Source organism: Aspergillus terreus, genomic scaffold, assembly GCF_000149615.1.
Source record: "Aspergillus terreus NIH2624 scaffold_14 genomic scaffold, whole genome shotgun sequence".
NCBI lineage: Eukaryota > Fungi > Ascomycota > Eurotiomycetes > Eurotiales > Aspergillaceae > Aspergillus > Aspergillus terreus.
The window spans coordinates 1,022,925-1,047,900 of NT_165937.1; the positions used below are offsets into that span (position 1 = coordinate 1,022,925).

Sequence of the window (24,976 nt, forward strand, 5' to 3'; positions counted from 1 at the left end):
GAACCAGCCGCGAGGAGACAAAGCATGTGCACCTTAGGTGGGAGGATCATTGAAAAAGGTTCCCGGGGTCGATGCGGTTGAGATCTTTCGGTTGGGTAGGAGCTTGTCCCATCCAAAGGGGCCAGACTCTTTGCGTTCCTCAAACACCCAACGCTCGAGAGCATCGTGATATATATCGGTCGTCGACGGTGAAGGCACGCCGTCCTCTGCCCAGATTGTAGATGTAAGCGGTGCTTTCTCGGAGTTTACGAAGCTTGTGGGATGAGAGCGGGATAACTGCTCCACGGGATTATCAGAGCGGAAATGACACCGCCAATGGTGCTGCATATGCTGTTTTCTATATTTTATATAACATCGACCGCGTTTTGAAGGGACCAGCATACTCGATCTACCTCAAGTGCCTTTACGCGAAGGCTTCATAGCTATGCTTTAGTCTCTAAGCTCGATACCTTCCAGATGATCGTTGGAAATATATTCCAATACCAATCGTTTGAAGTCAAGAATACCAGAGCCCCACGGTGCCCGGCGCATCCTCGCGACCTGCCGCCTGGTTGTTTGCTCACCAAAGACGGCTTCGCCTTCACCTGTGAACCAGCCTGGGGTGCATGTCGCAAGGACACTATACCACAGAGCGCGCTTTTGCACTTCATCTGTATATTTGTTTTCAGCCAGCTTTGTTGGCTCGATTGCGATCCTGCTGGTGTTTTCAGCTTGTTTGTGAGCACTCGCGATTGTGCTAGCTGTAAATCGTGCCGTTATGTCGAACGCTGATGTCAGGTTGTACGAAACGCCGCCGCGAATAGGACTGCTGAAGAATGCGTTGGGGAACCCGTGGGAAAATGCGCCAAAGATTGTGCCATACTCGTCGGAAGCCCACTTCTGCGTAGCCTCAAGTCCGTTTCTTCCGATGATAGGAGCATTCAATGGGCCTGATGGCGATTGGTCTTTTCCGCGAGTGTAAAACCCTGTGGCCAGAACCAGGACGTCCAAGTCATACACCGTACCGTTGGCGACTACTCCGGACTCTGTGAATCTGTCGACCCCCTTTCCGTTGGTGTCCACGAGCGTGACATTTGGCCGGTTGAAAGCTGGTAGGTAGTCGTCATGGAAGGCTGGTCTCTTACACCAGCCCGCATACCACGGCTGAAGTTTCTGTGCAGTGGCCTCATCCTTGACCTCATTAGCGATGCGAGCACGTAGTCGCTCCGCTCGTGGTGCGTCCATCTGGTACATCGAGGTGATGTGCTCGTCTATCGTATCCGGAGTGACCAACCTCGACGGACAACCGACAAAGCCGGACACCGAGTGAGAGTCCGAAGCGGTCCAGCCATCATCAATCATGTTCTCGGGAACCGGATCATTCGTGATAAAGTGATTAAAGTTGTCTTGTCTTTCGTACTGCCAACCCTTCTTGTGGGCGACTTTTTTCCAGTCCCCAGGAGTCGTCTCCCTCTGGCCACGGGGGCCCACGTAAGATGGTGTGCGCTGGAAGACGTACAGCTGATCCGCCCACTTGGCGAGCTCTGGAACAATCTGGATGGCAGTTGCCCCGGTTCCTATTATGCCGACCTTCTTCCCTTTCAAGTTCACCAAGTCCGGCTGGGCCTCGCTCCCGCCGGTGTATTCCCAGTCCCATCGAGCAGAGTGGAAGACCTTTCGGTTCGCCATGAGCTCCAGCAACCCAGGAAGTCGAGGGACGTGAGGCACGCAGAGAGAGCCAGCGGCTGAGATCAAAAATTGGGTCTCAATGGTCAGATGGACCGGGTCTCGAAGGGGGCCAAGGTCTTGCTTCATTGTGACGATCCAACGGCGCTTCCCGTCGTCCCACTCTTGATGCATGACCTGAGTACAGAATTGACCCTGAAGTTTGTAGTGGGCGGCAATTCTTTCGCATTGACCACGGATTTCAGGTCCGTAGGAGTACTTGTGCTTGGGCACGTAGCCGGTCTCCTCCAGCAAAGGCAGATAGACGTATCCCTCCACATCACACATAAGCCCTGGATACCGATTCCAGTACCAAGTGCCGCCATACCCGCCGGCTGAGTCCACAAGAACCATATCTTCTGGTTTGAAGCCAGCATCGAGTAGACGGACGGCGTGTAGGAGACCCGAATGGCCACCACCGATAATCGTAAACTTCACTGCCGCGCCGTCCTTCAATGGGGATCCGTTGGCGACGACATGATCGTAGTTAACCCAAGGGTCGCGTCCCAACTTGTCACCGATAACAGGATCGCGGAAGTCAATGTACTGGTTCATGCCTTCCGGCCGAAGACGCTTTTGACGCTCCTCCTCATACTTCTCTCTCAGGTTGGGGGCAGACATGGTTATCAAGGAATTGCAGGGACGATCTGTGAAAAGAGGATAATCTGTTTATCGCGACAGAACGTGGTTGATGCATTTGAAGAATGCAATAGTAGTTGTGCCTTTATACTCTGTATAGGGAGGGAGTATCATGTAAGCGGGTTTCGGTGGTTAGTTATGGCATAAGTAGTATAACACCATGGATAACTAGTAGGACTATGGAGTATTCTGATAGTCCCGCGTTTGAAACTGGGTCTTGCTACGAGCACTAGCCATAGTGGATGCATGCTGCCCACTCAACGGTGGCCGATCGACCAACTGTGACTACTCCGATACTAGCCCACTAAGTGCTTTAAGATTATCTTAATGCCTAAACTGTACTCCGTACGGCATATAATGCAAGGAACAGAATTTCGGGCCGGCGCCGAGCCAAGCCACTCGGGAATTTTTAATGTGAACGTCGGACGATCAATCATCAGTCGGAGTCCGAGCCTCCGACTCTCCGAGGCGTCCGCTTAACGGACTACAGTCTCTACAAGTATATAATCAATTTAAAGATTATAAGCGTATACAGAGATAAGTTAGATAGGAAAACTTCTTATAGACTGCTTTATATCTCTTTAGAAGCAGAATTGTCAATTGTGGGCATATTTAGATATTTGATATAAACTAGCTAGTATGCCTAGACGCATAGACCCAGAGAGGCACTTATTAAAACAAAAGAATAATATTAAAGATAAGGCAGTAGATCCCCCTTTTTTTTTTTTTTTTTTTTTTTGGTCCTGAGTCTGTTTTGACTGTTGGGATTGCCCCGCTGCCCCTCCTGCACAGACTTTGAAGTTTGTGCTAAGAACTACATACATTAAGACTACATAAACGATCACTGATTGCCATAACAGAGGTACTAAGACAAAAGAGATCGGAACTTCGGTGCAAGCACATGCCGCTTACCTGATGGCTCCAAATAACTAACTACATAGTTAACTACTACGTACGGTCAACTACCTAGCAACTCCCATTTGTACTACTAGTCTACTACTATTTAACTGCAGAACGTGTCTGGTATTCATTGACATATCATTAGTCCTGTCAATACAACAGCTCGCACCTTGATTACCCAAGCCATTATGTCTCGCAAGTCATTCGCCCGAGTCCCTGATGGTGTCGAACAGACCCCAACTCCTTTCGTCCTGCGCGTCAACGATGATAGCCTCAGAGAATTCCATCAACTGCTGGCACTTTCAAAGATCGGACCCCCAACCTGGGAAGCTTCTCAGACGGATAGACGGTTTGGTATTACCAGGGAATGGCTAGTGAACGCAAAAAGTGTCTGGCTGAACCAATTCAACTGGGCGCCAATTTGAAGACCGTATTAACTCGCTTCCGAATTTTACGGCGAGTATACCTGCGGATGATAGTAGCAGCACGTTCACCCTACACTTCGCCGCTCTATTCTCGAAAAGACAGGATGCTAAGCCTGTCGTCTTCCTTCACGGATGGCCAGGTAAGCTATGCTCTTCACCTGGTTCATTTTCACGTCTTTCCTCACCCTATATTCTAAGCCTTGGGTTCCAATGCAATGGCCGGAGCCGCCTGACAGTGTAAGCAGGATCGTTTGTCGAGTTCTTGCCCATGCTCGAAATTCTGAGCAGTCGACATACTCCCGAAACCTTGCCATATCATGTCATAGTCCCCTCTCTTCCAGGTTACACGCTCTCCACAGGACCCCCGCTGGACCGGGATTTCACAATGGCAGACGCTGGCCACCTTATCCACAAGCTGATGATGACGCTGGGTTTCAGTGGCGGTTATATCGCCCAAGGGGGAGACATCGGGTCGGCCCTGGCTTTATTCCTGTCAGCTACTTACGAACAGTGTGTCGCAGTTCACGGTATCTCCTTTCCGTCCCAGTCATCTTCAAGTCGAGTACTCACGCGACCACAGTGAACTTCTGGATGGCGCCCAAAAGTTCTGAAGCGAGTAGCATAGCAGCAGAGAGGAGAATATCCGATAGCACAACAGCCCGCCGCGCCGAATTGTTCAGGGCAACCGGCATGGCATACGCTATGGAGCAGGCCACACGGCCGTCCACCATTGGCCTAGCTCTCTCAGCCAGCCCACTGGCGCTGTTGTCATGGTGGGTTCGCTCTTCGCTCGCCCCCAACAGCGTCCTTGCAAGCATGCATTTGCTTACCCTGTCAGGATTGGTGAAAAATTCCTTGATTGGTCGGACCCCAGGGAACCAGTAAGTCTTGAGATGATACTTGGCATGGTATCTCTGTACTGGTTTACCTCGTCTTTCCCTCGATCCGTTTGGCCGTATCGTCATCTCGTTAATCGATCTGCCCCTGCCTCTGTGCCAAAAACGAAGCCCTTTGGATATTCATGCTTCCCTTACGAGCTTTCAACCATGAACGAGTCCGTGGCAAGGGCATTGACGGAGAACTTGGTTTTCTTTGCTGAATATGACAAGGTATTACCTTCCTGTTGGTTAAATTTACAGTCTGACGTGATTACTAGGGCGGCCATTTCGCGGCCCTTGAGCAACCTGAGTTGCTACTGGCAGGTGTAGAGGAGTTCATCGCAAGACTTTAATATTGTTTAGCTATGTGGCATAACGCAATACAAAATGTGCCAGAATTGTATCTAAATATGTGTAAGGAATGCATGAATCGAATTATTTCGTCTTTTCCGACTACTTTAAACCCGGCCCGAACCGACCTCCGGTTCGGGTCGGATAATTCGGGTGACCCGACCCAGTCTACTCCTAATTCAGCTCGACGCGAGTAATGAGATTACATACATCATACAACATAACCTTTTCCGTTGCATCTGGCCCACTCTTGACCTTTACAGATTTCCATTGAGAGCTAAACTAAGCGTTCTACCAGCCACTTGCTTCTGCAAGCCCCATCGTGATGGGTGTGTCCGCTGAGAAACGCCCCATAGAACGCGTCGACCTCACCCAGAGTGATGGCGAGCAGAGTGAACGCCCCAGTCTCCCCAAAACCCCACGCATCGGGTCCTCTGGACAGCGATTTGGCGAGGCGACGACCTTTCTCCCTTTGAGTCAGTCGTCGCAGGCTTACTCTGCCATTGACGATGACGAAGATGCCCAGGCTGTCGACGTCGTTCAGGGCACTCAGGGGGAGGACGATTCCTCGCCCGTCAGCACCATACTCTATGGTAACCTCCACACGAAGATCGTGGGCGTCCGCTACTACCGTGGACATGCCACCATCGGCGAGTATGTGATTCTCCGGCGAGAGCCTACAAACCAGTATGACTCCAATGCCATCCGTGTGGACAACGTCATGGGGGCTCAGATCGGTCACATCCCTCGCAATATGGCCGCGAAGCTAGCCAAATACATGGTAAGCTCTTTTGTGGGAGGCACAAAGGCCAGATTGGAATCGCTTCTAACTATCTTCAGGACGCCAAGGATCTGGTGGTTGAGGGCGTGTTGACTGGAGTCAAAGGCGCCTGGGACTGCCCGGTGCACTTGAGACTCTTTGGTCCAGCAGACCCCGCGAAGAGAGAGGACATTAAACGCCGGCTGCAGCAAGACCGGCTTCCCCTGGATGAATACAGGAAACTCGAGCGCGAGGAGCGTGAGAGGAGAAAGCAGCTTGAGAAAGCTCGCAAGGAGGCCGCCAAATTGTCTCGTTCTCTTACTTCTGGGAAAGGTCACGAACAGAACGAGAGTGTCCTGGGCTATGCCAATCTCTCCACCCCTGACGGCCTCGGATTCGCAGAAGAGAACCTGGAAGACCTTATCGGACAGAGCACTGCGTTCAACCCTCGCGATGTCGCCAAGGTCACGGAGAACTTTGGCACCAGTGAGTCCGACCTGGCCAACATGCCCATGGCTGAGACTCCGTCGGCTCTCGCGACGGAGCTTTTGCCCTACCAGCGTCAGGGGCTGGCTTGGATGATCGGCCAGGAGAACCCACAGTTGCCGTCAGCGGGATCGACGGACATTGTGCAGCTCTGGAAGAGGGATGGCTCTCGGTTTACCAACATCGCAACGAACTTCTCCACATCCATCGCTCCTCCACTTGCGAGTGGCGGTATTCTGGCCGATGACATGGGCCTGGGAAAGACGATCCAGATTATCTCCCTGATCCTGGCTAACCCCCAGCCTCTCACTCCGGGCATCTCCAAGTCGACTCTGATCGTCTCCCCCGTTGGCGTAATGAGTAACTGGCGAAACCAAATCCAGGACCACACCCATCCTGGGCGATCTCCACGAGTCCTAGTCTACCATGGACAAGGCAAGAAGGAAGCGGCTAATCTCGATCATTACGACGTGGTCATTACGAGCTATGGTGCCCTTGCAATGGAGTACAACCCCAAGGCCAAAGTTCCACCTAAAACCGGAATCTTCTCTCTCCACTGGCGCCGCGTCGTCCTGGATGAAGGACACACGATCCGCAACCCACGATCTAAAGGCGCATTGGCGGCCTCCAACTTGAGGGCTGATTCGCGGTGGTCCTTGACGGGTACGCCCATCGTGAACTCCCTGAAAGACTTGTACTCGCAGGTCCGCTATCTCAAACTCTCGGGTGGTCTGGAGGACATGGCTGTCTTCAACGGTGCTTTGATCCGTCCTCTGACCTCCGGAGACCCCGATGCACGTCTCCTGCTCCAGGCCTTGATGAGCACCATCTGCTTGCGTCGTAGAAAAGACATGGAATTCGTCAACCTCCGTCTTCCGCCCCTCACGTCCCGCGTCCTCCGCGTCAAGTTCCACCCCCACGAGCAGGACAAGTACGAGCTATTCCAGTACGTATATCCTCAGACCAACCCCGTCACCCTCCACTTACACACTCCACAGGTCGGAAGCCCGCGGCATGCTCCCAGGAATACAAGTCGCAAGACAAAGCCAACACAACCTACTCGAACCTCCTCGAAAGTCATCCTCCGTCTCCGCCAGGTCTGCAACCACTGGGCCCTGTGCAAGAACCGCATCGACAACCTGACCGCCCTCCTCGAGAAGAACAAAGTGGTCCCGCTCACCCCGGAGAACGTCAAAGCCCTCCAGGACATGCTGCAGGTCAGCATCGAGAACCAAGAAATGTGCGCCATCTGCCTCGACACCCTGGAGCAGCCCGTCATCACCGCCTGCGCGCACGCCTTCGACCGCAACTGCATCGAGCAGGTCATCGAGCGCCAGCACCGATGCCCGCTGTGTCGCGCCGACATCGCCGACCCCTCGACGCTGGTCGCGCCCGCCGTCGAGCTCGGCGAGTCCGCCGACGACGACGCCGTCGTTGCCGCCGCTGACCCAGACCACCCCAGCAGCAAGATCGAGGCCCTCGTCAAGATCCTCACCGCCCAGGGCCAGGCGCCCGGCACCAAGACCGTCGTCTTCAGCCAGTGGACCTCGTTCCTCAACCTGCTCGAGCCGCATCTCCACCGCGTCGGCATCGGCTTCGCCCGCATCGACGGCAAAATGAACTCCGTCGCCCGCGACAACTCCACCTACCGCTTCTCGCGCGACCCCCAGTGCACCGTGCTCCTCGCCAGTCTCAGCGTGTGCTCCGTCGGGCTGAACCTCGTCGCCGCCAACCAGGCCATCCTTGCCGATAGCTGGTGGGCGCCTGCGATCGAGGACCAGGCTGTCGACCGGGTGTACCGCCTGGGCCAGAAGCGGGAGACTACCGTCTGGCGGCTGGTCATGGAAGACTCGATCGAAGACCGTGTGCTGGCGATCCAGGATGTTAAGCGCCAACTCATGTCGGCTGCCTTCCGCGAGACGTCGAAGAAGAAGGCTGAAGATAGAGCGACTCGCGTGGCTGATCTTGAAAAATTGTTGGGCTGACACAGTTTCTGCGTGGTCCATTGTTTCTCTCCTTTTTTTTCTACGCTTTCGATTTCCATTTCGGCTCGGAAATTGTTCCTTTGTAGATATTAGAGGTTTTTCGGGTTCTTTCTAACACCCTGCTGGCAGGATCTGTGGAAGCCTTTCTGTATTAATAGTACGGGTTCAAAGACTGGCGTCACTCTGAGCTATGGGATCAGGATACGTTCTGTTCTGACCCCTTGAATCTATCATTTTATTTTGCCCCTGTAGAATATTAGCGTCTATCCATTCTATATCTTAAGTTCTGTCGCTAAGTCCTACGGTACATAGTATATGTCGCATGTATGTAAATGAGTAGATACTGTTATGCAGCAGTTTTACCCCAGTTATCCTCTCGATATACATCCCCATCATTACTGTCTCATTCAGCCGACTTCACACAGCATGCCCTGCCAGACGGGTAAGATAGCCTACTATTTAAATGACTCCTGTGTATTCACACGGTCGATGTCGTAGGGGTTGGCGTCGTATACAGTTTGCGACGTCACACCATCCGACAGACGTGACGTTTGAGACGCCAAAGACCGCGTCCTGTGGAATTGAGATGCAGAAGGGAGATCTTCAACCGGGGAACTCTCGCTTGTCGTCGACGTGGAGGTGGTGCCTTTCTCGTGGCTTCCATCCGTATGTGGCCCCTTTTCGGTCTCCTCCGTCTCTTGGGGCACTTTGGTGACGGCCTGTTCCATTAATCTGCGCATAAAGTCATCCGACTCGGCCGCGTATTTGCATTTCCGTCGAATGGCTGGGCCATACTTGTAAAACAAGAACGGGAACGGAAGACATGCGACAGCTAGGAATGCTGGGATACTAGACGCCCAATGTACCCCTAGGTCCTCGTACATGTAGGTGGTGAAAAGAGGGAACACGGCCCCAAAGAGCGATCTAAGAACCGAGCTGGCGGCGAGAACCGAGGCGGCAAAAATAGTGTAGGCATCGATGAGATAGTTCATCAGACCTAGAAACACGAGGACCATGCCGAATCCAAACGGCACCCCCGCCGCGATACTAGCCATATAGTGTATCGAGGGATAGTTGGTCCAGGCGAACCAGAAGAGACCCACAGGGATAGCGATCGCGGCGAGCATGCAAGGTGGGAGACGAGCCTCCGGCGGTGCAAATCCGTCATGCTTGTCCTGTTCTCTAATGTAGCGTTTGTTGTCCCAGAGTGTGTACGCGACGGCGGCCATCATGCCCACCGCGATCCCTAAAAATGCAAGGCCGGAGATACCTTGGTTCCAACCGCGCTGTCCCTGGTATACAATCGGGAAGGCAGCGAACATCATGTATAGAGTGCCGTAAATGATAGCCATGTAGATCGAGAGCAAGAGAACAATCGGCTCACGGAACAAGAGGATCCATGGACGAGACAACGCAGTCATGAAGATCTCCTTTGGCGGCCGCCGCCCCTGGTCCGCGTCCACCTTGCTCTTGTAAACCTTTCCACTTATCTTGGAGAGTTTGGCTGCACGACGTCGCAGCAGAACAGGGGAATATGTTTCGGGCACGATGAGACCGGCAACGATCCAAAGGGACCCTGCAAAAGCAGCCAACAGGCCCATCACCCACCGCCATCCTGCATTCATTCCTAGGAAACCCCCAGCTACACCACGTTTATTAGTCTGCACAGCCCTCAGATATCCACTGGGTAGCGGATATGACTTACCAACAGGTCCTATCACGGGTCCGAGGAATGGCGCTGCAGCGAAAATACTCATCGCAACACCCCTGTGCTTTGCCTGCCAACCGATGCTATCAGCACCTTCGGTATAACGTCCGAGGGAACATGGTAGCCGAGTTACACACCTGGAACAAATCTGCGATTACTCCACCGGCGTTGGTCAATGGAGAAGACCCAAAGGCTCCCGCGAAGAATCGGAAAATGATCAACCCTTGGATGTTCGGGGCACCCGCGGCGGCGGCGTTAAACACGGTCAGGCCACAGTAACTGAAGAGGAAGAGGTATTGTCGCCCCCAGAGCTCGCTCATGGGGGCCCACAGCAAAGGTCCTATGGCAAAGCCCACCACAAAAAGCGAGACGCCCAGTGTTGCAACCTCGGTGCCCACGCTGAAATCTTCCAGGATTTGTTCCATGCCGCCGGTGTAGGCTGAGGAAACTAGGGACACTGCCAAGGTGGCCCACGCCATGGTCATTGTGTAGAACCATTTTGTGGCCGGTTTGAAGGTCATAGGATTCCGTGGATCATTAGGAATCCAGGTAACGAGGAAAGGATCATCTTCGGTTCCTGAGCCCGCATATGGATAGTCGATAATGTCTTGCGTGACGACGCCTTGGTCGACAATCAGGCGCCAGTGGGGAATGCCGGTGGGCTTGACGGACTCAGCCGCCGCGCGGGGGGAGTTCGCAGCCGCCATGCGGAACGGAAGTCGATTGACGGGGACGGAGGTGGTCTCAACGTCGGCGGAGGAAAGATGCCGGGAAATAGGCTATGGGTGTAATGCAGGACATGAAGAAACAAGCGGTTGCCGAGACTGACGGATCAAAACATGGAAGAGTCAATGAGGCGGATACGTTGCTCTGTTGCGAAATCCCGGGGAAGGGGTGCAAAAGAGAAGAGATGGGTAGATGAGGAAGGTAAGGGGGAAAAGGGAGGGGGGCGCGCGGAATGAACAGAACACAGACGGATGAGCGAGAGGATAGTAGCCTATTTATTATTTATAGATTGAGGCGTTAGGAGAATAATAAGAATAAAATGAGAGTCATAAAAAGTGTATAGATCCCCGGGGGGTCGGGTCAGGAGCAGCTGCGGTAGCGGGCCACCAGGACCGTGTGATACTAGCTTGATCGGTGACGCAGGCCTCATCTCGCAGATAGTCGGAAATATCGGCACAGGACCAAGGGTCTAGCGAGGACCGTGTCGCCCTCCAATGGGTGATGACCACAAGAGGGGGGAGTCAGGGAACAACGAGATGTTATGCAGCCCGTCTCCTCATAGGATTATGGGCATAAGGGCACATATCTCCGTCAGTGCGACACTAGCCAGACATCCAGACTCGGATTCGTCCAAGCGCAAGCAATCAGGCTGGAAAGCCACCCAACAATATCGGGCACTATCTTCGTTAGCGTGAGCGGCTAAGAGATGTCGGAGGTAGGAGGCACCGGAATCACCGATGGGTTCGTTGAAACCCACGCCGAACTCCGTCTGAACGGAGTAAGAGCAGGGTTAATATGATTCATGCAGTCTCAGCATCCTCCACGTGAATGATTGATTGAAGGTGCATAATGTTTCGCCAGACACGGTTGAACGCGGGCGTCGCCTTGATCTCTACCCCAGGAACCACGGGTGATGGTGGAGCTAGTTGGGGTAATCTCCTGTGGGGGAGTCAATCTGGCGAGGATCTCGAGATTCAAGAGGTGGAGGGAATGCGAATGGACGGAGGAGAAGTGATGATGCCGATGGATGACAGATGAGAAGGTGAAAGATGGTATCAGGTCCAGTACAGTACATACGAAGGATGAAGAAGCAGTCGTCCTCTTTCCTCTTTTGGCTTTCGGCAGGAAGGGCCGATGCACGTGCGCCACCGTCGTATGTATGTACCTGGTCTACTACCTATGTAGAGGTCTCTAGATACTCTCCTGACCGACTTTTCCCACCAGTCTCCTAGTCATGATCGTTCCAGCCCTGCGGGTGGAGCAGTATGAAGTGAAGGTTCATCTTCGCTTGCGCCGAGGCCAATGCACCCCATATCCACAGTACTCCATCTATAGATGTCACGAATGTTAACAATTGTACAGGGACAGGGAGAAACGGTCTATGCGCATCTGACCTTGTTCCACCTGGACATAAGTCCAAGTCTACAGCCCATGACATCATCATGGACAGCTATTCCCATTCAACAATGCAGGCTTGAAGCCGTAAGCGAGTCGAAGAGGATCCTATCGAGCTCGCTGCTCAAGTTACACATAAGGTTGCCGATTATGCTTAACCGATGAGACCCATCAGAATACACCATGATGGGCGATGAAGCCTGGCCGAAATGGGAGATCCCTCCCATGCCAGCTCAGCTGTGGGTCATCAAGTGAAAAAGCAAAGAGATCGCACAAAGAAAATATGTTCTTGTGACCGGCATTCTTCGGCGTTGTCTTCATCCTCCTCTTGACCCGCTCCCCCTCGACCTGGTTCAAGTCTCGCGCTTACTTCCATTCACGACAAGTAACTACCTACTGTAGTAACACCTAACGAACGCCTCGAACGCACATACTGCATGTGTCGCCCACCCGACTACTGACCGGTCTCCATGGCAGATCCGCTGCCCCCTTCCTACTTGCACGTCATCAACAACAACCGCATTCAATTTGAGATCTCTATTGAACAGGGCAAATACAAATCCGTCTTGCTCTGGCATTTCCTTGCTCTCACAGCTCTTCCATTGTCTGCCTTGATCATCCCCCGTCGCTACGGTGGTCACTATGTGCGCCAGCTCGTCTTCGGCCTCGTCGTCAGCCTGGCCATTGACGCCATCCGCTCCCGACGGGCCTTGCTCGGGGCAAATGGCTACATGGTGGGACTGATCGCCGCCTGGTGGTGCATCTGGACGGCAACCCTGTTGGTCTTTCACGATCCAGAATTGGAATTTCAACGAATCGAACGCGTCAAATCCAGTCTAGTTGCCACAACTAACGGGCGAACGTCCAAGTATCCCAAAGAACATCTCGCTTGGCAACCATATCCCAAGCCGATGGTGCATCGTCTGAACTGGGTTTTGGGTTTGTTACTCAACATGCGAGGCCCCGAATGGAACTGGCGGATCTCGTCCTTGGACCCATTGCCCTCAGTACTTGTCCCACTCTCCGCTGTAAACAAAGCACGAACCGTGACACCGGAGCCACCCGATGCACGAACCCGGCTACGAGCCGTAGCGGGCACCTTTGTTACGACCTACCTTGCCCTGGACCTAATCAAGGTCCTCATGATGCACGACCCGTACTTCTTGGGCGTAGTAGGAGCTTCGTCTCTCCCACCTCCCTTCCCGCTCAGCTACCTAACCCCCCTGTCCCCAATCCCTAACTTTCTGGTCTATGTCTACCGCTTCCTCCTCACAGGTACCGGCATCTACACAGCCGTCACCTTTGTCTCAACCTTAAATCCACTCATTTTCCTCGGCCTATCCGTCGCCTTCCCCTCCGCCTCCCGCACGGTGACATCTACTCCCCTCGATGCCCCCTGGCTTTACGCCGATCTTTTTGGCCCCCTTCTCCCATCCGCCCTGGATCACGGTCTCGCCGGCTGCTGGAGTATATGGTGGCACCAACTCTTCCGCTTCGGGTTCACCTCAACCGCACACGGGCTGCTCTCACTGCTGCCACCGCGATATGCCACCCACCGCGACATCCGACGCAGCGTTGTGGCCATCGTCGCCTTTGGTATCAGCGGCGCCATGCACGCTTGCGGCAGTTACACCCAGTTCTCGCCGACGCATCCAATCTCAGGCCCATTCCTATTCTTTATCTTGCAGCCCATCGGCATCGCCATTCAGAAGGTCGTCGCGAACCGTCTCCTCCCAGCTGTCCTGGCTCGCAATTCGAAAAGTCTACCGCGCTGGCTCCGCCGAGCCGCGAACTTCTTATTCGCGGCGGCTTGGCTGCTCTTCTCGGCGCGGTATATCATGGATGACTTCTCGCGCGGCGGGTTCTGGCTTGCCGAGCCCGTGCCTGTCAGTCTGCTTCGCGGATTGGGATTGGGGCTGGGGATTGAGGGTGAGAGCTGGTGGTGTTGGGGGGAGGCGTGGTTTAGTTCGTGGGATGGAGGTAGCTTCTGGTCTAGGGGGGTAAGGGTGATGTGATCGGTGGTAGTGTTCTCTTTTTAGATATACAAGGCGTGTCTGCGTTGCATATACCTGGGTGGGATCAATAGAATACATACATGACATGTGATAGAAATGATACATGAGATGAGGTTCATTGGTGGTATATACTCTATGGTTAGTCCGCCATGGCGACGTCTTCGTCATCTTCGTCGTCCGTGTCCGGATCAATATTCAGCGCTGGGAGTTCATCGTCACTCTCATCCTCCGCCGCTTCCGCTGCCACCACTGTAGCAGCCCCGGACGACAGGCCGCTGTTTAATGTGGTGGGCGGCGCCGTGGCTTGGACCTGCGGGGCAGTGGTAGAAGTAGTCGAGGAGGTAGGGACAGAGATAGCAGCAGTGCCAGAGAACGTTGCAGGAGAGGCCTGGCGCAGGGACGGCTGAGTAGCAGTCGTCACATCAGTCTCGACCCGCGGTTTCTTCGTCTGCACGTTCTCTTCGCGCTTGGCAGGCGTAGAGGATACGGCCGCGTGAGCAGGCTCGTCTGCGTGCGTCCGCTTATTCGCAGACTGCGGTCGGTTCGGAATGGGTTCAGTGCTTGTCAGATTCTCGTGCAAGATTGGGGTAGCCGAGGGCTGGAGAAATCCGCTACTCTCCGCGGCCGTCTGGGGAGCCATTGCGGAGACTGATTCCTCTTCTTCCTCGTCCTCATCCACGTCATTGTACGAAGCGAGGCCGCCTGTGTTCATCAAAACGGGCATTCTCGGTCTAATGAGAGCCTCCACCTCCATGTCTGCGCCGTAGCTCCGGGCTAAGAAGGGGATGATGCTGGCAGTCACGCCACGGCCTTGGGTAGCCGGGACAGGGTTCAGGACACTGGCCAGCATTGCTTCCTTTTCAGAAGTCAGGATGATCGTCCGGTCAATCTCAGCTCGCAGGGCGGGCGAAAGGTATTCAATAGGAAGGTGGGCCAACACGGCCGGGAGAAGTTCACACGCGGCTTTTCTCAGACTAGGGAATGACGACGATGCATCTATATTACGGCCTTGTTTCAGGCTTGGATTCAAGAATGAATCCGCATTCGCCGTGCTTTGACTGGACTTGGAGGAGGAAGTCTTGACCGCGGCAGGCTGTTCATGGACCGGCGGCAAGATATCGGAACAACAAGACTTGAGCAAAACGGTCAGGGAAGATACGCTCTGTTTGGTCATCGATGGTCCCATGCGGGCGAGCAACGTGCGAACAAGGTTGTACATAGAGCTGCGGAGTTCATGGATGGATTTCTCTGCACGGAAAACCCAGAGGGTTTGCTCCATGATCGTCTGCGCTATCGACACAGCCCCGATTTCCAGAACACCAACCAATGTTGAAAGAAGGTCAATGCAGGCCACGTGGATGCGAGGGAGCTCTGTGAAGAGGCCATCTCTTTCCGAACGACTAATCTGTGGATTGGCCTGGACGTCCTTTGCGTCGGAAGGCACAGTCAGAGCGGTCAATCGCGAGGTCAAATCCAGGATCGAGCCAACCGGGATAACCACTGTGGACGCGGTTGCGGTCGTTAAGAAGCGAGAGAGAAGTCGCAAAAGCAGAATAAGTCGGTTCACTCCAGAATCAAGACCTTGCCAACCAGACAACCCCAGCGCATCCGGCTCGAGAGACCCCATTTCTTGGCTGTAGTTCAATTGCTTGGCGGTTTGGCGCAGAGATGGATCCACCGACTCCCACTGTTCTATGACGGCTCGGAAGACGTGATGCGCAGTGTCATGCACCGAATAAATGGCCATCTGACAGGCCTTCTTCCATTCTTCTCCAGAGCTATTCTTGGGGGCGCACACATGGAGAAGGACAAAGAGGCGCTCCGCAAGATCCACCACCGGCTCGGGGAACGTCGGAGATGTCGCGCTGATGATTGTCTGCAGAACACTATGGATCTGCGCAGTGAAGGGGCGGAAAATAGTGGGGTGTCGTGCGATCAACTCGCTGAATGCATGGAGCACGATATCTAAAAACGGGGTATTGGGCTTCAGAGTTCTGGCGGGATCGGAAGACGGCTTGACCGAGATGAGGTTCAACGTCGATGTAATGAACCCGGGGAGGGACGGAGTAGTTATCTCGCGAACGAGAGTGGGATACTGGTAAGTGAGGTGGAAAATGCGGGTCAAGGTGATGATACACATTTTCTTCGTCGAGATGGGGTCGGCTTTCTATCCAAAGATGCGATTAGTTTTCTGTTTTTCGACGTCGCAATTGTCTCTGCAACTGAGGGTCCTCACAGTCAGAATCCCCATCAACCCACGAACGAATGGCTCGCATGCGCGCAAAACTTCCCATTGACCAGCTTCCACCACAGCCTTCACCAGCACCACTGCAGTCCAACGGCCTTCGGGGGTACGATCCTGCAGAAGACTCGTCAGACGAGTCATCAGCTTGTGGACTTGAACCGCATTGTCGGAATCGGATTTGGCAGCTTTTTGCGACTGAGGAGACGAGAGAAGCTCTCCGCAATTGCTGAGCGAGGCCGCCAGCGAGGATGCCAACGGAGGGAGTTGTTTGACGGGAATGTTGGTCAACCGGTGATTGACGGCATGGAGGGACATGGACATGGAGGCCATGACGCCGAGGATCCTTCGGAATGGCTTGTGGGGAGGTAGTGATAGAGGGAAGGTCAGGGTAGGTCACTGTAGAGGAAAAAAATTGAAGGCATATGAAGCCTCGGTACGGTAAGAATACGGTCATTACAAGGCCGCGGCGGTCATTACGAGACCCGACGGAGTCTCCCCTGGCACCAACGATGATCATCATCGTTTCTTGCACGTTCATCTTCCTTCGCATCGCCTACCGTTATTGTCATTATTATTACCACTGAACTCCTCTCCAGCCTTGGGGTGGGCCCCCGGATCATGGATGGACGTTTCAACTCTCTCTCAACCCCCAGACTCTCTCTTCTCTCTCCCTGTTGATTCCTCCCATTGCTCCCGAATCCCGCTCCACCATGACCGTGAGTCGTGCCTAACTTCTCCCCTCCTGGAGAGAGTCCCGCTCATATGTGTCTTCCGATAGGGTCGAGATTCCGATAAGGGGCATCGCTATGTCGCCGCCCTGGATAATGCGCGATGCCAGAACAAATGGGACGAACTTCCCGAGCTCATTCGCAAAGTGACGAAACACGCTCCTCAAAAGACCTGTCCGTAATCGCTTGATGTCCTCCTCTTCTCCCGCTGAGCCCCCTGGCTGATCGACGGAATGATCGTATTGCTCTGTGTATAGGCCTGTTAGAGGTAGCCTCCGCCGAATACCAGATCGCCCAACATCTTCAAAAGTCTCCTTCCTCCGCCCGACCTTCTTCCGCCGCCTCCTACAGTGTTTCCGAGCTCATCCCTTCCCTCCTCTCCACCATTGACAAGGCCGAGGGGTCGCATCAAGATGTGTTTCAGGCACAGATTTGTTTGGGTTGGGTCCATTGGGCCCTCAATGAGCCGGCATTGGCCGCAGCACGCCTTCCCCGAGACTTTGGAGAGACCTTGAACACGCTCACAAGCTCCGGGGAGGAGCTCTCCTCATGGACCAAGGTGTGCCTGGTCAAGGGTTGCTACATCAAAGGCATGTCCTGGTTTTCCGAGTATGTGTCAGTCACAGTGCTAATCTCCGGTCAGGCGCCGCGCAACACGCCATATCCGGGTCCATTGATGCTTTGACAACGTTCAGCTCCCTCACAGCATGGCTGAGTAGCCACGGTCAATCCTCTTCCAACAACCCTCAATTCCTGCATTGGTCGGAGAAGCTGCTGGCCGAGGGGGCGTTGCTGGCCGGTGATGAAGCCTGCAAGGACCTCGCTGCTCCCAACGACGAACTGGTTAAAACGGCCCTCAAGATATTCCGCGCGTGGTCGAATCATCCCCACGTCAAGCAGGGGCTACCGTCGCAGAGTATTCCCGGTAGCACCGGCCCCTCTGCCTCCAAATCACTAGTATGGAAGTCATACTACGACCTTCTGTCGGCCATCCTTCAACATGGTCTGGCCTACGCTCCTGCTGGGAACGGTCCGGAACGCCCGCAACTCGCGAGCGAGATCAAGCGTATCGAATCCATATGCGAAAGCAACCTCCTCCGCGAGGTCAAATTTCCTACGGCAGACGCTAGCAATACCCAGATAGAAGAATGGGTGGAACAAGTGATTCGGAATTGGGAAGTCCTCTGTGGCTCTCATTGGAATGATGCCGACCTGGGCGAGGGCGGACAAGATGCAGTTGGTCGGAACGTTCTAGATGTAAGTGTCCCGACCATTCCCGGTTCACATCAAAAGCTCACAGGTTGCATTTAGATCCTGTACCGCGCGGCGACCAAGACCTACCACTCTCACCTAATTCTTCGGCGACTTTTCCATGTCCACTCTGCATTGGCAGAGTTCGACCTGGCCGTCAAAGCTCTGGATTCTTATATCGAAATCGTTGTCAGTGCGAAAGAGAGAGCGGAGAAGTCAGCCCAGTATGGCGAACTGGAGAATGACGGCATCCTACTCCGAACGCTCTCCGAGGGTGTAATCATGTTATGCTGCTTCGGATCCGCCAAGGAAGCCGAGAAGGCACGAGACCTTGTGGTTCTGTTGAAGAAGTTCGTGAACAAGCATGTTCAAGAAGACAACGACGGTCAAGGGAATGAGATTCGTATCAACCCAGAAACCAGCTCCACTCGCTCTCAGATGGTGATCCCATCTGATGTAGCCATGGCTTATAGAGGCATTGGTATTGGTCTTGCCAACTGGGCCAGTTGGACGCCAGTGAGCGAAAAGCGGGACGACATACGTGCAGAGGCAATCGAATATTTGGAAAAGAGTCTTGCGCCCGAGTTGGAGGATGAGTCAAACTATTCATCGCTGTATACTCTGGCTTTACTTCTCGCGGAAGATCGGGACATCGATGGCGCAATTGAGTACGTCAAATCAGCTCTGACCACCACTACCCATCCTGGAAGCTCGCGAGGGGATTTCACTCGTGAGCGCGATCTTGTGCCCTTGTGGCATCTACTCGCCCTCTTGCTGAGCGCGAAAAATGATTTCGATATCGCTGAACGCTCTTGTGAAGCGGCATTCGAACAATTCCCCGCGGCTGTTACTTCCCTAGCCCACAAAGACCGACGCCCACAGAAACAACAGCACGGTACACAGGACCCCAACGCTAATGGCATGACACACGCCTTTATTTGTCAGCTAAGAGGGCGAGAGAAAGAACGCATCATCGAAACACGCATGAGCCAACTTGCTTTCGTCGAAGTCATGGAGAGCCCCGAAGCGGCGGTTAACCATAGCGAGCAGCTGCTCAGCCTCTTTGCGACACTCTTCGGTAACTTGGACCTCGAAGCAGAGGATAAACTTGCCAAGTCAAACCAGCTACTTCCCCCCAAGAGCTCGGCCGGTACTGTGAAAAGCTTCCGTGGCAGTATCTTTGGACGGCACAAGAAAGCGGAGTCCACGATCGCCTCTAGACCAGAGATTCCACATCCACCATCCGTTCAGGCGGAATCTCGTACAGATAATACGCCAGCAATACACGTGACAGATGAAGAGAAGGGTGCCCCTCCTGGGACTTCCCATACACTAGCCCGATCCGACTCGCGGAAACTCCGCAAGCGCAGCAGTACGCTCAAAAACCAAGACGCGACCCATGTGAATGGGGATGGACCCTCCCCTGTGGCAAGCGTAGATGGAACTAGGACCCCACAGGCCAATGGCGAAGAGATGGCGCAACAAGATATGGTAGGACTCGCCATCTCCAGTGCAAACCAGGAGCAAAGCGCAAAACAGCAACTGCCCCCAGTTTCCCACAACATGAAGCACACACACCAGCCTGCTCCAGCCGGTCATTCAAAGCAACCGCCGGAGCAAGACGTCCGCCTTCCCACTTCCTATGGCTTTGACTCCCCGACTCGAGCGGTGACCAAGTTTCCGCTCACCCAGGCCCAACGCCATGCGCTCTGTATCCTGGTCAAGATTTGGCTTCTCATTGCCGGTCTGTACCGCCGGGCGTCACTGTTTGAGGACGCCCGGGAAGCTTGTGAGGAAGCTTCCAAACATATCGCCCGAGTAGAGGCTCTTGTGGCTGCTCAAGATTCGTCCGCCCGAGGATTACGGGAGCGCGGATGGGGTGTACCCAGAAGTTCAGAAGAGCTCTGGGCTGATCTCTACACAGAACAAGGACTGCTACTGAACGTACAGTCGCGTCCCCACGAGGCGATGCAGCTTTTCGAGCAAGCCCTTATTCGTGACCCTGACCATCCGAAGGCCATCATCGCGCTATCCAATCTGCTCCTCGACATCTGGGAACAGAAGCTACCCTTGGAGCCGCCGGAGCCCGAAATCGAAACCGACCTGTCGATGCTATCTCTCGTCCCGAAGCCGAGCTCGGCCTCAAAGCAAGACGACGCCAAACAAGGAAAGAGACAGTCGGTGATTGACACGACGCAGGCCGAAGCTCGTCAAGTGTCCCCATCTACGACTCCTGACGAAGAGCCCAAGCTCCTCAACCGGATCGCGGCTCGCGACCGAGCTTATGGGATGTTGTCGGCCTTGACCAAGCGGGGCACGTCGTGGGATAACACCGAGGCTTGGTACGCCTTGTCGCGTGCGTACGAAGCACAGGGCCAAGTTGAAAAGCTGAAGGAAGTGCTTTGGTGGTGTATTGAGCTGGAGGACCGACGGCCCATCCGACACTGGTCCAACATTGGCTCCGGTGTGTATGTCCTCTAAGTACATACGGACATCCCTCATTGTCTTCTGTATCCAAGGGCAACCAAAGTCGTCCTATTTGTATTCTTCGTGCATTTCAACAGTGTGATACCTGGAGGACTTCCTCTTGTTGATAGATATCTGCTTTTTATATGGCTCTTGTGAAGGGAACATTGTTTATGAACAGTGTTGAAATCAAACTAGCAATAGGACATCTTTATTTACACGTCTCCCAGTGGGACTGCCTGGGAACATTTTGAACTAGATCTTCGTCTCTAGCTATTCCTCACTGGCGGGGAGCCGCGACAGGGGTCCAGGCGGAGTACTTGGGGCGAGTGCTGCGAAAAGCGTTAGAGGTTAGGGGACGGGGTAGAGGACGAGCACTCACGTCGAGTAGGTCTTGAAAGCACCACGGCTGAGGGTCAAGTTGGGACGGTGCTCAGGGAGCTCCCAGCTGCGAACGCCGGTCTGCATAATCTTATCGGCGGTGGGAGGAGCATCCACCATGTACGAGATCCAGGCGTGCCTAAACAAAGTCGGTTAGGGCATGACGAGACGCGCATAAGCGATATGGCAGAAAACATTACCAGCCAGGCTCGATCTGCGAGGCGTCGTATTCCTTCTGCTTGTAGTCGACCCATCGTGTCCGGACTGCAACCGTCTCGTTAACCGAGTTCCTCCCGTCACAACCCGAGCATCACTCACGAGGCAGCTCCTCCTCCATGTTCTCGAAGTACTTGTTGCCGTAGCGGTCGACGCCAATCAAGGTACCGGCCTTGGTATCACCTGTCGTCGCACTTGCGTCAGTCACTCGCTCCCTCTTTTCGGGTCTCGTGGAGACAGTCCCATACCAATATACTATTCGCCCGGAAAACATCGCGCACAGAGTAAGTAACCATTCAAGAGCCGCCAATTGAGCGGATTTAGGGGGCCCTGGTGTCCGTGGGGGAGCATACCTGCATTTGGTGGCCATAATCCTAGAGAAAGGGTGGTGGGTTAGCAAGGAGAGCACAGGCGGAATTGAACGGAAACAGCGACCAACCTTGAGGCCAATCCGGCGCAAGTTGCGCAGCGTCCGAAGAATGGTCGACATCTTGGGGGTGATCTGACAGCAGCGATGAGCTTGGGTGGGATGTAGAGCGGAAAGACGGTCTTGTTCGATACTGTCGGGCGTTTCGGGGTCGCGCACCCGCTGGATCGGGTCTAGCGTCACGAAGGTTTGCAGTGTTTGCATCCAATAGGGCGTCCCGAATTATTCACTTCAACCATTTCATCTCCGATTCCATCTCGATGATCAAATTCAAGACTCTATGCAGCGCTTAACAGCTGGGAGCTCAGGGATCGCAAAATGCTTGCGACCAAGTTACTAAACTCCTCCCACAGCGAGCCATCTCCGTTGAATTCATCAAACATGAACAACGATGTTCCCGAGCTGATCGGTCTTGGGCGAGTTGGACGCGTGATGCGCCATGAATGCAGTGAATATTGCCAATATTGGACCCGTCCCGACGACGATTCCAAGACGACAATTATCAGCTGGGGAGCAAACGATTGAGCTAAACAAGGAGTCCCTAAAACATGAGGGTCATGTATATTGCCATCTTGAGCATGTCCATGGCGTCATAAAGCCGTATCAGGTCTCCGACACCGAGAATCGAATGCCATATCTACGCACTCATCGTGATAGCGTGGACAACATTTGACGACTACAACGGCTCCAGGAAGCGACACATATCATCCGTCGAGTACACGAGCGGCGGGTATTAGTTGCTGATATCGCGACGCGAAATTTCCTGCTCGAGGAGGATCTCTCTCTTCGGATGTGCGATTTCACCGAATCTATCATTGTTTCGAATGATGAGAACATGGCCGACTTCGTATCCGAAGAGTGCGTTTCAGCCAAGTCCGACATTGCGCGCTTCGGCTCGATGTACGAGGTCATCTCCGGAAGCCGCTGTCAATTCTACATTATACCCGAAATCGAGTCCGATCTGGATGACGATCCAGAGACTAAAGCATTCAAGGCCTGGCCTACGGCTGACAAGCTCCCAAGTACAAATTATGTGTTCTTGGGGGATATCATTAGGAGGATTTCTTACGATGCAGGAAGTTTGTCACGCCTTGGATAATCTTGACCAAGGACCAGTGGTCTCAAAGGCTTCTGTAGATGCAGAAGAGGACAAATTGAATTGGCGACAACTACTGCGTTTAGCAAGCCCGATGGCGACTGCAATAATTTTGGCCATTGTCCTCGTTCCACGACTTCGTTCACCATGGCGGACGATATCCGCCTTTCTGCCGTCCACCCGACATGATTTGCATTTCTTGTTTAATAGATAAATCAATAAAAATAAGATGACTTGCCCTAGAATATACTTCTAAAAGCATGTTGATCGTAGTCCTAATTGCAATTAGGATAGCTAGCGACTAACGCGAACTACCTACTTATGGGTCAGGTCACCTGACACTACTCAGGGCCATCCGTCTCAAAGATTCCCCATTGCCCTCTCTTTCTTATCCCCATTTACTTCTCCCGTCGCAAACACCATGCTGGGCCGCATCGGTGGTCAGGCGTTTCGTTGCGCCGTGCGTCGTCCCGTTGCGCGTCGGAACCTCTGCGAGCGCAAATTCTCCGCCTATTCCACCAGCTCGACCTCCTCCGGCACCCATGCGCCCTCCGCGGCGTCGCCGTTGGGAAGTATCACGGCCGAGTTGGACCGGGTTGCGCCGTGTTTTGAGGTCCCTGCATCGAGGATTACCATCCTCGACTCTCCCGCCAGCTTCTACAGCACCCTCAAGGTGAGGCTCCGTGGCTACCGGCCATGGGAACTCGACAGTTCTGAACTAATTGATAGGAAACGTAGGACAAAATCCGCAACGCTCGCCGGCGCATCTACCTTTCGACGCTGTACATCGGCAAAGCAGAGCATGAGCTCATCGAGACCTTGGACCAGGCCCTGCAGGATAACCCCGATCTCAAAGTATCCATTTTGACGGACGCCCTGCGCGGCACTCGTGAAACACCCAATCCGTGCTCTGCATCGCTTCTCGCTTCGCTGGTCGCCAAACATGGTTCGGACAGAGTTGAGATCCGCATGTTCCACACGCCGAATTTGACGGGTCTGAGAAAGAAATGGATCCCTCGACGGATCAATGAGGGTTGGGGTCTGCAGCATATGAAGCTGTATGGCATCGACGACGAGATCATCCTTTCTGGGTATGGCGGATGTCTACAACTGAAAATGTGCGACCGTTATTGACAAGTACTTGCAGTGCGAACCTTTCCAAGGATTACTTTACGAATCGCGTCGACCGGTACCATGTCTTCAACTCCAGGGAGCTAGCCGATTACTACGCGCGCATCCACCACGCAGTCTGCAGCCTCAGTTTCCAGGTCCTGCCAGATGCGCACAGCGCGGCAGGCTATCTCATGGACTGGCCGACAGCTAATGGTGCCCCGTCCCCCCTCGATGACGCAGAGAACTTTGCCGCCTACGCATCGACGGTCTTGAACCCGCTCATCCAGCCAACCGAGAAAGCCGCCCTCACGCCCAAAGACACGAGTCAGACTTATGTATACCCCGTGGCGCAATTCACGCCGCTGCTGAAGCCGGACTCCTCGACGGAATTCCCCGCTGTCACCGCCATCCTCCGTCTTCTCTCGGGGCTCCCGGCTTTCTCAGGTGCCCGTTGGCTGTTCACCGCCGGCTACTTCAACATCCATCCCGTCCTTTCTTCCCTCCTCATCGCCAGCACCTCCCCCTCGCATACCGCCTCGACGACCCGTGGCACCGTCCTCACGGCGTCCCCATGGGCCAACGGATTCTACGGTTCCCCGGGCATCTCGGGCATGCTTCCTGCGGCCTACACGCATCTGTCGGCGCGCTTTTTGGACCGGGTCGCCGAGGCGCAGCGGACAAACTCCATTGAACTGAGGGAGTGGCGCCGCGGGACCGTCGGCGAGCCCGGCGGCTGGACCTACCACGCAAAGGGCCTGTGGATCACCCTCCCCAAGGAAGAACATCCCAGTCTGACGTTCGTCGGGAGCAGCAACTACACCAAGCGCAGCTACAGTTTAGACCTTGAGGTCGGTGCACTGGTGGTCACCGGCGACCAGGAACTGAAGCGGAAACTGGCCGCAGAGACCGAATGGCTGCAAGAACATTCGGAGCCCATCTCGCGGGATGACCTGCGGAAGACGGAGAGGCGGGTGAGCTGGAACGTGCGGCTGGCGATGTGGATTGTCGAGAAGGTCGGCGGTGCGCTGTGATTATAGGGTTTGCATTTGGCGCGTCGATAGAACTTGTATACCCATGTACT

The 24,976-nt window shown here is 54.1% G+C and overlaps 10 protein-coding genes across 10 annotated transcripts; 6 read left to right on the forward strand and 4 right to left on the reverse strand.

Moving 5' to 3' along the window:
* Positions 1–33: 33 nt before the first annotated feature.
* ATEG_09365 (flavin-containing monooxygenase) lies at positions 34–2,325 on the reverse strand (the record flags this gene model as incomplete). Its single annotated transcript, XM_001217986.1, has 2 exons — positions 34–206; positions 564–2,325. 2 exons carry the CDS (start codon positions 2,323–2,325, stop codon positions 34–36), a joined length of 1,935 nt encoding a protein of 644 aa, XP_001217987.1.
* Positions 2,326–3,431: 1,106 nt separating this feature from the next.
* On the forward strand, positions 3,432–3,668 carry ATEG_09366 (uncharacterized protein; the record flags this gene model as incomplete). The annotated part of the gene is made up of 1 exon (XM_001217987.1): positions 3,432–3,668. The coding sequence occupies one exon, from the start codon at positions 3,432–3,434 to the stop codon at positions 3,666–3,668; it is 237 nt and encodes a 78-aa protein (XP_001217988.1).
* Positions 3,669–5,222: 1,554 nt separating this feature from the next.
* Positions 5,223–8,128, forward strand: ATEG_09367 (DEAD/DEAH box helicase; the record flags this gene model as incomplete). Its single annotated transcript, XM_001217988.1, has 2 exons — positions 5,223–5,678; positions 5,738–8,128. 2 exons carry the CDS (start codon positions 5,223–5,225, stop codon positions 8,126–8,128), a joined length of 2,847 nt encoding a protein of 948 aa, XP_001217989.1.
* Positions 8,129–8,583: 455 nt separating this feature from the next.
* ATEG_09368 (MFS transporter) lies at positions 8,584–10,543 on the reverse strand (the record flags this gene model as incomplete). The annotated part of the gene is made up of 3 exons (XM_001217989.1): positions 8,584–9,770; positions 9,834–9,906; positions 9,974–10,543. 3 exons carry the CDS (start codon positions 10,541–10,543, stop codon positions 8,584–8,586), a joined length of 1,830 nt encoding a protein of 609 aa, XP_001217990.1.
* A 1,884-nt stretch (positions 10,544–12,427) lies between these two features.
* ATEG_09369 (uncharacterized protein) lies at positions 12,428–13,274 on the forward strand (the record flags this gene model as incomplete). Its single annotated transcript, XM_001217990.1, has 2 exons — positions 12,428–13,129; positions 13,251–13,274. The coding sequence occupies 2 exons, from the start codon at positions 12,428–12,430 to the stop codon at positions 13,272–13,274; spliced, it is 726 nt and encodes a 241-aa protein (XP_001217991.1).
* Positions 13,275–14,111: 837 nt separating this feature from the next.
* Positions 14,112–16,547, reverse strand: ATEG_09370 (RIX1/PELP1 family protein; the record flags this gene model as incomplete). The annotated part of the gene is made up of 2 exons (XM_001217991.1): positions 14,112–16,139; positions 16,209–16,547. The coding sequence occupies 2 exons, from the start codon at positions 16,545–16,547 to the stop codon at positions 14,112–14,114; spliced, it is 2,367 nt and encodes a 788-aa protein (XP_001217992.1).
* Positions 16,548–16,927: 380 nt separating this feature from the next.
* On the forward strand, positions 16,928–20,677 carry ATEG_09371 (putative filamentation protein (Rhf1); the record flags this gene model as incomplete). The annotated part of the gene is made up of 5 exons (XM_001217992.1): positions 16,928–16,933; positions 16,996–17,119; positions 17,203–17,554; positions 17,641–18,202; positions 18,257–20,677. 5 exons carry the CDS (start codon positions 16,928–16,930, stop codon positions 20,675–20,677), a joined length of 3,465 nt encoding a protein of 1,154 aa, XP_001217993.1.
* A 265-nt stretch (positions 20,678–20,942) lies between these two features.
* Positions 20,943–21,749, reverse strand: ATEG_09372 (complex I NDUFA12 subunit family protein; the record flags this gene model as incomplete). Its single annotated transcript, XM_001217993.1, has 5 exons — positions 20,943–20,994; positions 21,045–21,182; positions 21,244–21,307; positions 21,362–21,474; positions 21,613–21,749. The coding sequence occupies 5 exons, from the start codon at positions 21,747–21,749 to the stop codon at positions 20,943–20,945; spliced, it is 504 nt and encodes a 167-aa protein (XP_001217994.1).
* Positions 21,750–22,234: 485 nt separating this feature from the next.
* On the forward strand, positions 22,235–22,785 carry ATEG_09373 (uncharacterized protein; the record flags this gene model as incomplete). Its single annotated transcript, XM_001217994.1, has 2 exons — positions 22,235–22,240; positions 22,378–22,785. The coding sequence occupies 2 exons, from the start codon at positions 22,235–22,237 to the stop codon at positions 22,783–22,785; spliced, it is 414 nt and encodes a 137-aa protein (XP_001217995.1).
* A 418-nt stretch (positions 22,786–23,203) lies between these two features.
* Positions 23,204–24,926, forward strand: ATEG_09374 (CDP-diacylglycerol--glycerol-3-phosphate 3-phosphatidyltransferase; the record flags this gene model as incomplete). Its single annotated transcript, XM_001217995.1, has 3 exons — positions 23,204–23,455; positions 23,521–23,873; positions 23,930–24,926. 3 exons carry the CDS (start codon positions 23,204–23,206, stop codon positions 24,924–24,926), a joined length of 1,602 nt encoding a protein of 533 aa, XP_001217996.1.
* Between the last annotated feature and the right edge of the window lie 50 nt (positions 24,927–24,976).